We start from the raw sequence: 12,215 nt of genomic DNA, 5'->3' as shown, positions 1-12,215 counted from the left end.
ACACTCTTTGACCATATTATTTAACAATTGCTTAAGATCTGTGTTTACTATATTAGGTACATTCTAACATAGTATTTTGTTTTTCTCAAGAAGACAACCCAGACCAAAGAAGACTAATCATCTTGAATTATTATAAAATAATTTTTAAAACTTTTGAAATCGGTTCTATCAAAACGAAGTTAATTATTTTTTTTTTAAAACGATATACAACGTTTTTTACTGATTTGCAATTAATCCTTAATTTCACTCTTTTCAAGTCTTAAATTTTTAGAATTTTAGTGACATTATTATATGATCTAGTTACGATAATTTTTTTGTTCAAATTTCATATTCAAATATTTTGACGATAATGAAACAAAAAAATATTTTCGGAGCATAGTAGCCTTGCTAGTTTTGATCAAAGTAAGTGCACGGGCAAACAAAAAACTGTAAACAATTTTGCTCAACAAAATTTTTAGTCAAATTTTTATACATTTTTACTTTTTCTACAATTATGTTTTTCTATCCGATTTTTTAATTTTTTTTTAATAAAACTACAATATAAACCCAAAATCAAGATGTCTGATAAAAATTCAACCAACAATAAGATCAATAAAATGCTGTTTGCTTTAGCATTGCTAAACGATTCACAAGGTATAGTGATCTATATTATATATTATATATATTATATATTAAAATATTTTAAGTTATTTTTTTATAATTTAGAAAGAAAATTAAGTATTTTTTAATTGTAGAAAGCGCGATTGATCCGTCCACTATGAAAACGCAAGTTAAGAAGGCCCTGTGTCAAGCAGTCAGCAACGGCTTAGTGGCGTTAACTGGTAAGTGATATGAATATGAATTTTATTTCTAAAATATTTCAGGAATTTTTTTTACATTCCCGATATACTATTAATTTGACGTTTATAGATGAATGACATATTATTTCATAACTCATTTTGTTTTTCTTAAAGCATTTCTCTGATTACACTTTTCTGATTTGTTAACTATTTTTTAACATTTTTGTAATTGGTGCAGAATGCAGTTTTTTTCAATTTTTTTTTATAATATTAAGTACATATTGAAGCTTCAATACACTACTTTCTTTCTTGGCTCTTACTTTGAGAATCTTTTTCTAAAATTTGTTATGATATTAGTTTTATATAATAGATACCATATTCTATCAATGTGATGCAGGACATTTATTAGAATGAATAACAAAAATAAAAAAAATATATTGGTGTACATATTTAACAAAAATATTTACCAACTCGTATTACTAGCTTACTTTCTTTGGTATTATTGATTAATTTATCATAATATTACTCATTTTCCTGAATTATTACGAATAAAGTCATATTTATCATACCTAAAAAAAATGACATATCATTAATAGAAATAACTATTAATTTTCTTCGTCTCTTGTAAATTTTTTTTAACATAATTTGCTTTTTTATTTATTATTTTTTATGATTTATATTTAGCTGGGGTGAAGTTTAGTGGTCCTTTATACCTCATTATATTTCAACCACATGTACGCTATTCTAAAGGTTTTATAAAAAAAACTTGAATATGACTTTAAAATAACAAGTATACATACAAATTATATTCAGTTAACTAAATAACAAAACTCGAAAAAAATGCCAACGAAAGAACATCGTCTATTATAAATATTGATACATAGCCGTTAATCTCCTGGTAGCACCAATTATAGTGATGGCTAGTTGCACATTTCTTGACCTGTGCTTCAAAATAGTATCGTGAAAAAGTTTTATACTTGTTATTAAAAATCTTTCTCCCGCGAATCTTTAATGCCCTAGTATTTAATGTGCTGCTCCATCTTATCATGGAACATTTTTAAAACTAACGTTGTACATATTTCAGACGTTAGCAAGAACATGTACAGCGACGAAGAACAGGCTGCATTAACGCCACACATATTGGCGGCAAGGAGAAGGAGGACCCAGCGCAGTACTAGAAGAAAAGGTAGAAAAAGCCGTGGTCGCAAGTCCCGAAGAGCTTCAAGACGAGGAGCATCAAAAAGAAGAGCTTCCAGACGAGGAGCTTCGAAGCGACGGGCTTCAAGACGAGGAGCTTCGAAGCGACGGGCTTCAAAACGAGCAGTTCCAAAACGAAGGGCCAGATCTGCAAAGAGGAGAGCTACGCGAAGACGAATCTACAAGCGTTTAGGATCTATTCCTTCCAGGAAACCGCGTTACCAATGATTCCCATGAAAAGCGTTACCAAAGATTCCCACGAAAAGCGCAAGAACAAAAAAATGCAACTTCTTCTAAAATAAAAACTTTTTCTTCTTAATAGTAAATCACCTTAACAGAACCTTAAACTCTGCTTTAGCATGCTTAATCTCTTATATTTGACTAATTAAATTTATAAATTCGATTTTATATATGGTAAATTTATATTCCTCTCCGCCAACATACGTACATACCATTAGAACTGATCGGACCCTTTCCAAGCGCACGTGGATTTAAGTATAGTCACATGAAAATTTACAAAGTGACCAGAAGTCTGCTGACTGCGAGACATTACAGGTAAATCAGTGGCGCAATTCATAGATGGATGGACATCTTGTTTTGGCTGCTATAATTTGGATCGCACTGTTCAACGCCATAGTAAAATTTTCTCGGTTGAAAATATCGTATACTACAGCTTACCATCCTAGCGCTAATGACATAGTAGAAAGCTTACCAAGATTTTTAAACCCAGCTATTATGTATCCCAATGAGAAGAATTCTCTGGACGCGTTACTTCTACCTGCTTGGATTGCAATGTTCATAAAAAGAAGACCTGCAAGCTTTCCCAGATGAAATGATATATGGCAAAGATTATCGGCTTCTAAGAGAAATATTCTAAGACAAATAAAGCACAACAAGATGCTTACCAAATGCTCAAAGAACTCAGAGAAACTGTGAAAACGCTGAAATCAACACAAGGCACAGCTGATTATTACAGCGTTATCTATCCGGATGTGTGTTTGTCAAGAGCCCGTCAAGAGCCCGTCAAGAGCCCCGTCTATGTACATGTTGGAACACTAGCTTCCACACTATCAATTGACCCTCGAACAGAAGAATATCAGCTACCTCACCACTAGAGACCTTAAAGATAGAAGGGGTCAAACTGGCTGTTATTGAACGGGTGCTAGGAAGCCTATTCGTCATTTTTCAACTTTACCCACCGACAAATTTTGTCATTTTACGCTAAAGTCCGTTAAACCATAGCTCATAATATATATTTTGCTTATCATTTGCAATCGGAAACGGCTCTTTCTTTTCAAATCTGAATTACATATATTTGTTTGACAGAGCAGGCATATTTCCATATTACATATGCCTAATAATGATTTGTACATGATTTAAGTGTATATTTACATGGTGATGAATGATGATAAAATCGACTATAAGAAAGGGTGAAATGATGAAGATTTCTGTAGAGAGCCAATGTAGTCAGGTGGCGTAAAAAAAGAGCTCGATAGATGATTAATTTTTGTTCGTGTGGTTTTGGTGTTTGTAGAGTACAGTAATGTTTCACTTTGTCTAATAATTATTTACCTATATATAAATTTGGGTTTGAACTGTATGTATTAAAGATATTCGACTATTAAATTCACTATATTATAAAATCAATTTTAGTCTTTATTTTATTATTATTATATGTTGTATATCAAAGTTATTCTTAAAACCAATATATTATATTAGTAAGTTCAAAATAATCATTATCGTAAACTGCACTTTTATAAAAAATGTATTTATTATAATAAAATTGTTGTTATTAAATAATGTAAAATTATATCTAACTAACTCTCGGCCTAATCAGGAAACTACTTAATAGTCAAAATACAAGTAATAAAATATTGCCGTGACAGCAAAAAAATAACAGAGTAGTGAAAAGGGTTTTACATTTCTACATCTGATAAAATCGGTTCATTTCTCTTGATAATATCAAGACTTTTATTAATATTTTTATCGATGTTTACTTAACCTATGTTTCATATCAAAATGTGAACTAAATAAAAATTATCGTAATTTAGTACGCAAATTTTTCGAGACGATCATAATAACTTATTCTTAAATAAATTATTTGTGTCAATCAAGACAAACATTTAACTTAAACTAGTACGTTTAAGTAAATACATAAAAATAATATATTTTGTGTTACATTTTATTTAAATAAACAATTTACAAATGCAAAACTGCAGTCTACCTGTCTACATGTCCAAATATCTACTTCTCTATGTATCTACTTCTCTATCTATCTTTCCACTTCTCTATCTATCTATATACATCTCTATCTGTCAATATACTTCTCTATCTATCTACATCACGATATATGTACCTGTTTATGTCTTTTTGCTATCATAACAATTTAGGGGTCATTTCTGCCGTAAAATAGACCAATGTTATGGCAAGGCTATGTTATGTAGTAGTTTTCATACAAAATAGTACTAAATAATGTACAAAACCATGTGATAGCAGTGCAATTATGCGTTTTAGATAAAAAACCTAACCTGGAAAACGCACAGATGCAAAAAATACGATGTTATTATAACTGTATCTTTTTATGTGGCGTAATAACAAATGAGTGAAGTTTTATTTTATGTGTAAAACGCCAAATGGCACAGCAAATACATGGCAATTTGACAGTATTTAGTACCCTTTTGTATGAGAAGAACTACGTAACATAGACTTGCAATAACATCGGTCTATTTTACTGCAGAATTGGTTCATTAATTTGCATATGAATTAATAATAAAGATTTGTGATGATTATATTGAACACACCAAATGGCATTGTTTTTTATGTTTCATATACACCCCCAAAACCACTGGATCTGCCTTCGCAAAAATGTAATCAATTTTTCATTATACTAATACAAATGAAATGTTTATGGATTCATTCTAAATGGATGCTCTGGTCTCTCAAAAATTGAACTGCTTCTTTTTGCTCTCTAACTCTGAAACGGGTGGTGGATCTGCCCAAAACCCAAAAACTAATCAGTAAGCCAGTAGTTGTTTATCGGTAATTGTGGAAACGTCGACAAAATAATTTATCTGCACATATGTACCTATTTTTATATTCATATTTATAAAATACATACAATTATTAAATTACAGATATTGTATGTAAACTTAATTTGTAACTTATATTAATACATAACTTATATACATAATAATACATAATTCAATATTAAATTGGCATATAACTTGAAAAACCAAAACGCACTGACAAAATTTATTCCAAGCTATACCAAAATGTTCAGAGGGTGTTGAAACTTAGAGATATCCAATATTTTTTTGTTTGTTTTGCGATTACTACAACATATCATGCGAAAAGTTAATATTGAATACATATTAAATATTGATATTAAGGTATCGTTTATTTCTGTTGGATTAAATTCAAATACATCTTTTACCTGTCCCGATTTTTCCAGGTGTATTAATAGTCCATTAGAATCTAGTAGGTACCATATCGTTAATCGGCGATAATGTACACGCGAAGACATATCTTTGACACTATCGCACATTTCGAATCTTTTCTGTGTAAAAAAGCTATTAGATATAAATACAGAACGATAAAAAAGAAATGATCGATCAACGTTGGAGGATAATTGACTTCTAATAAGAACTCATTTGAATACATATCATCCCATTTAGATCGCTTATCGGCGAACGAAATCGGTTGATGGAAAATGCACCTCAATTTGTGTGACATATTTAGATTTTTATTGTAATGATTGTTTTATGTGTTTGAAAGCTGTTTTATGTGTTATAATATAATGGATTTTTTTTATTTGTTTGAACAGCGATCAGAACTAAGTGTCTACTATTAGCTAGCTTTATGTTTACTTGACATTACATTTTTCGATTCCTAAAAATTACTTCATGATACCACAAAACAATTCAATACATATAAACACATCAAGAAAGAATGTTATGATAACTGCATCATCGAAGATTCTGTTATCATAAAATTCTTTCTTGCTTCTTTATTTCTTTATATGCAAAATACGCCTGATAGCACGGCAAATAAATATTCATCTTCATAATTTTCACTGCCAATAAACCGAATTGCAGGGGCAATAGACAGAATTGCCCCATTAATTAATATTTCTTATAAGTCTTTTTGAAAGTCATCAATTGATAATGATCATTCTTATTTCCTACTGAAAACTGGAAACTTGATTTTCTAATGAACTTTTATCATCACAATTTTGTTTTTTACATCTCAATCATTATTAATTAAAGTCGATTTTTACACATATGGGAATATTTATTTAAAATGAACTACATCATAACACATAAGACTTATCAAACAAACAACTATCGTACTATATTCTCAGTAAAATTCTCAGTTTGGAAAATTTGGAAATATTTTAGAAATGTGTTTTTAGTACTATTTTTCTAGAATTTGTTATCTGTCTCTATTTCCCCCATAGGTGAGGTAAAAAGAGACAGCCAGAAGGAAAACAGATCTAATGTCTTAATTTTAAATATAAAGTGATATTATAAAATAAATTTTATGGAAACATTTAATACAAAGATCAGATAATATATAACCTTGATCTAGTATTTCATCAGAGATATTCATCAGCATAGTTGGATTAACTATTAATTTAATTAGTTTATTGTAAAATTGTTTTTTAACTGAATTTACAATTTTATTTATTATTTTAAATTGTTTCCACCTTTTCTTGGGTAAAGTTTCAGTTGGTCCTTTTTACCCGACCCAAGTGTAAGCTTTTATAGGGGTTATATACACAAATCTGTTAAATCTAACTTAAAAATAACAATAGACTTATAAAACAATTAAATAACGTATACTTAAAAATTATATTGTGGTCTCGTACACTAAACAACAGTGCTCACAACCAAAAAACTAACAATGAAAGAAAACTATAGATTTTTAAATAAGGCCGTTTATCTCTTGATATCGACTTTGTAAGCATCAAATTATTGGCTGGTTATATATTTTTGCCCCTCTACTTTCAAATATGTTTGTTAAAAAACTATTACTGAAAACTTTACTTGTTTTTGAGATGTTGCTGGTGAACCTTTTTACCAGCGGACCTTTAAGACCCGCTCTACCCTATAAAATTGCTCATGTCTTCGATTTGCTGATATTTATTTTATTTCAAATTATTAAAAATTTACAATTGTTTATTTTAATAATAAATAGCAAGATATTTTAAAATATTTCTATTCCCTACCGAGTGACCCGGACCCATTCGATATTTCCAGATTTGCCAACGAGAGTTAAATCGCGTGGATAAATAATGCATAAATTTTATTTATTATCCAAATGCGCAAAAATACAAAATATGCATTGTAATATGTACACATTAGATTTTAAAATAACAAAGAAATGGAAAGAAATTCGCAACTATGCACTGTGCATACAAACAAAACATTATTCGCGTTGCACATAAATCACATGCTTTAACTTGGTACACGTCATTGAGCAAACATTTCATTCCAAACTAAGAAGAGAGCTGGGTAAAAAATTAAATATTTATAAATCAATTAAATTCATCAATTTTAGTATTAGCATACGATAATTAGCATATAGGCTTTTTATTGCAGCTTAACTGCACAATAGTAATTTACTAAGATTCATGCGTACTTGTATCAAATTAAAATAGGGCTCACTTTCAGAAAAAAACGCTTTGTTGGTAATTTTTATTTGCAGACATTTGTGTACGCTCTTGGATGTAAATTTATGATTTATTTTCATAAAACAATCGAAAATAATTAAAACTGAATATCGAATTCAAGGTTCCTTACTCAGTTGAATATTCAGATGATTTTCTATTCACATAATCAACATTTAGTGGTCAATTCTCCAACAAAATATAAAAATTGTGTTACGAGGTCTATAATCGTATGAGTTGGCAGTCACAAATCGTCAAAAAGCTATGTGATCTTGCGTTTCAAACATAGAACCTAACCTCCAAAATGCACATATCATAATTAACTTTAGTTAGACTTCACGTATGTGTTATCAAAGTGATATCTGAAAATTGCTCTTATGATAAGATTGTTATTTGACAATAGTGCCTTTTGAAGGTTAGGTTGTATGTGTGAAAGACCTGGTCGTACAGCAAATACATAGATTTTTAACAGTTCACTTTGGTAGTCATGAATACCATTACAGACGCGTAACATAATAATTCTATTTTATTTGAGAATTGACCTTTAAATGTTGCTGATATGGATAGAAATAGAAAGTCAACTGGATATCCAACTTTGAGTTTAAAGATTCCCAATGTTATGATAAGAAGTATTTTACTAGACATATAAATAGATAAGTTTTGTATGAATTGATTTCTTCTTTCTTTTTTTAATGGCTCAGAGTATCATCACAGGTTTCCTTGTGATGCATATAATTTTAGCTGATTTTTTTTTTATTAAAATGGTTTTTATCATTATCGATTATTAATCATAATATTTTAAATACTATAAAATATTTAGCAAATAGCTAATTTGATTTATCATTTAAGTCTCTTGTTATAACTGCCAATAAATTGGCATTGTGCAGATTAAATATAATGAATAATCAAGATGTAAGTTACATTTTGAATCAAGCAAAGTTTCATGAATTTCTTCTTAAAAGCGTTATTAATCGACTTTCAATGAAAATTGAGGTTTGGCAACTCTTAAAATTGTAATTATCACAAACTTTGATGATTTTTTATAATTACATATGGACACCAGATGTAAACAATATTTTGCCTCAAGGTAAGTTACATAAACCTTCCTATATACGTTATTATTCGGCCTTTAATAAAATTTGAAGTTTGGCAACTTTTTAAATTGTAACTATCTCAATCTTTGATCATTTTTTATAAATACATGTACCACGTCTCGTAAAACTAAAATATTACAGGATGTACCACTAAATAGGCCAATAATATTCTAGGATCACTGGGCATGTCTAATTTTTTTCAACAATTAATCATGAACAAACGGTTCAGCCTATTTTTACCAAAAAATAATTCTAAACTAACGATTAAACCTACAGATATGTTTCGAACAGTTCTTGATTTTTTGAAGTCGGTTCAGGATATTTTGCAAAAACGTGGACGAAATTTTTTGGACTTTTCTATGAATTTCAAAGAAACTGCTCGTCTCGCTAAATATGCCAAAAACTAACCAACGCAAGTCCTTATCGAGATTCATCAAATAGCTTTTCAGTTTTGGAAAGAAATTTAATCGTTTCTGAGAAAATTACCAGGAAAAGTCAAATTTTGCCTCTCTCTCTGATACACATATTTTTTCCCAATTTGATCCCAAATGATTAAGTATGACTTGAAACGCCAAGAGAATATGAAATTAAAAGTAAGATTTTCTGACGGAAAAATTAATTTCTCCTACAGAAATTTGCGAAATAAATAGAGCAGCAACTTGAACGGTCGACAATAAGTTGAAAAGTAAACTGCATCTTCTGGAAGTCCGAATTACCTCTCTATATTTCCATCAGCTCTCCTCCTACCAAGTTGATCGCGTGAACTCGTACTTTATTAAAATATTTGCATGTTGGAAAATGTTTACAACTTCTAGTTACATCAATCGCGAATGCAATACTCGCATTATATTGTATATTTTTCACATGCGGCGCGGTGCGGTACTTGGGCATAGTCGGCAATCGTTTTTGTTCGACCTGGATCAAGATATGAAAGAGGCCATATGCAGTTTTAATCGTTGCAGACCTAGGCAAATAATCACATTTTAATTTACAAGTTAATTAACATAAAAAATAGAATAATTGCTAGACCTTGAGGGAAAATAACGCGCATTAATTTACCATGGAAATATCTAGTCCGCATAGGATTTTGAAGCACTTTCTGAACCAGTCGACCACCGACCATCGACAATTATTAGTATCTATAACACTTACTTTATTCATGTTGAGATTCATATTTTAAACAATTTTTGAAGTAAAACTTCTTTAGACACGACTAGGGTGTATATCCGTACAAATGCAACGGAAATCCGTTACGCCCGAACTGTTCCTCTCGATGAAAATCATTTCTATACGGGTCGATTGAGATTAGCCGTCTCGTATGTGAATAGAGATCTGTCGTTGTATGCGTACCGGCATCAACGTTGTATGCGTACCGTTATCGACAAGGAAATCGGCATAGATAAATAACCATTTTAGGGTTACATCGTAGTACAAATCGTGATTTAATGAAAAATGCCTGAATCAGAAGAATATTTTACCCTGTTCCTTGAAAATAATAAAAGAAATTAAACATTTATGCCGTGTACTAAACGTAAGTTTATTGATTAAAAATTATTTCTATATTATTTATAGTTTCTATAAATTTTCGAAGTTATTAAAATCGAAAATATTTTTTAGGCAAGACAACTGTTCTTAAAGAATGAGATTATATTGCCAGCAAAAAAGTAAAAAGCAGAATGTAATGAATGTATGTTAATTTTAATTACATGAAGTTCTTCAAACACAATTACATGATTGAGTGAAGTTGCGAAAACAATATTTGTTTAGGCGTTGTTTAACATAATTCACTGTGTGAACGAATATTTATTAATCAGCAATTACTTAATCTCTCTAATGAAGGTTCATTTCTAAATGCTAATTACAATGACAAACCGATCATGTCATATTTGAAGTATGACTTTAATAACATTATTGTTTTTGAATATTATACATATTTTTAATGCTATTATAAATATATAATTTATAATTTATCATTATATAAATGTGTATAATGGTTGACACTAATAAATGTGTGCATCACGAGTGTTACCTTATTAATAATAAACATTATTCAAAATTGTTATATGATGTATTTATTTTTACTTGAATGCCATCTTGAACAGTAGCAAATAAGTTTTACTTCAATCGCGTATGAACCTTATGCGCACTCTTTTCTAGGTTCAATATACGCCTAAAGCAGCCTGCTGTCAAGCTGTAGTTACTACTACAATTCTGATGTATACTACTGAGTATTGACATCGTTTTTTATTTGAAAATATATATAGCAATATGTGTCCAAGTAAAAGTAGTATTACTCGGCATTGCTGCATCAGTATTTTAGAAATTGTAAGAATAAGTCTATCAAAGAAAATTAAGACAACCATTTGAGTTGCCATCTATAAATCCACGTCATGTTTTGAACAATAGTAATGGAAATTGATTTTTCTCATAATAATTTTACGGACTAAAAGATAGGAAATTGGTTAAAAAATAATAACGATTTATAATTGATAAATATTAAAGGTCTTGGTTTGATACTTAAATGTTTGCAGTTATATTTAATCGAACAATACTTTAAAAATATTAGTACGAAATAATATAAAAGATAAAAAGTATACACTAACATTTTAAATTTTCTTACCTAAATATTTGCCAATTTGACTTGAATAGTTAAATTGTAGGGTGCTAATTTAACACTTTTCACTCGCAAAATCCGAGATTTATATGAACTTTTAGGCATCCGAGTTGAAAGGCTTAAGTCTACAATATGATTAAATAGGAAAGACTGGGTACGGTTGTGCCACATTTTTATCAGCAATATTTTTACTAATTTCCCAGTTAGCTGAGAAAATTTGAATGATAATTTGAACACTTGTCTAGGTGTAAATACTAAAATACTGTCTTTAAATACGAAGGATTAGTCATAAAGACGGTTGTGACAAGCATGAACATAGTTTATAGGTATAAACAGCAAAGTGGTTTATAACGACTTTTTTGTAAGAAATTACAGTCACAAAGCATATGAATATAATATAATATGAAAATAACAAGAAATCTGCGAAAAAATTTTTTTCCTTGTATTGCGTTTTACTTTTACTTTCCTTTCCATTGTTTATTGGCTTGTTTTATCTGTTCTTCATCCAAAAAAGGCAATAAATACATGTCACCACTGTACCCACAAAATTTGTCACAACAGTACCCAACGCACACTTTTGAAAACAAATCATAGTTATGACTGAGCTAAATTATCTAATTGTTAGTAAATAACTACTAATGTTTAACTTACAGCAAAATAAAAAAAAAATGATCTATCTGTATACAAGTAACAAATGATATTTAAAAAAAATCGAACAAAAAAAAAACTACTTTTCACTCTTTAATACACTACTTCATCTTTTTGTCTTTGAACCCTATCTAAAATTAGTATACTTTAGCTTTTATGGCGACTGTCACTATCGTACCCAGTCTGGACATAATACTGTATACATTATTAATGAT

General features: G+C 29.6%; 1 protein-coding gene across 1 annotated transcript; it reads left to right on the top strand.

Annotated features, from left to right (window-relative positions):
- Positions 1-557: 557 nt before the first annotated feature.
- On the top strand, positions 558-2,204 carry LOC113374700 (protamine-like protein). Its single transcript, XM_026614674.1, has 3 exons — positions 558-633; positions 735-821; positions 1,864-2,204. The coding sequence occupies exons 1-3, from the start codon at positions 558-560 to the stop codon at positions 2,202-2,204; spliced, it is 504 nt and encodes a 167-aa protein (XP_026470459.1).
- The last annotated feature ends 10,011 nt before the right edge of the window (positions 2,205-12,215 follow it).

This window comes from Ctenocephalides felis, unplaced genomic scaffold, assembly GCF_003426905.1.
Source record: "Ctenocephalides felis isolate EL2017-DRISC unplaced genomic scaffold, ASM342690v1 CF-g0.4_SCAFFOLD_01886, whole genome shotgun sequence".
In the NCBI taxonomy this organism is placed as follows: Eukaryota; Metazoa; Arthropoda; class Insecta; order Siphonaptera; family Pulicidae; genus Ctenocephalides; species Ctenocephalides felis.
This window is presented reverse-complemented; position numbering and strand designations above follow the sequence as displayed.

Coding starts and splice junctions, on each gene's coding strand:
- LOC113374700 (XM_026614674.1), top strand. CDS start 558: ATGTCTGATAAAAATTCAACCAACAATAAGATCAATAAAATGCTGTTT. Junction 634..734: donor ATTGCTAAACGATTCACAAG/GTATAGTGATCT, acceptor TTTTAATTGTAG/AAAGCGCGATTGATCCGTCC. Junction 822..1,863: donor CGGCTTAGTGGCGTTAACTG/GTAAGTGATATG, acceptor TACATATTTCAG/ACGTTAGCAAGAACATGTAC.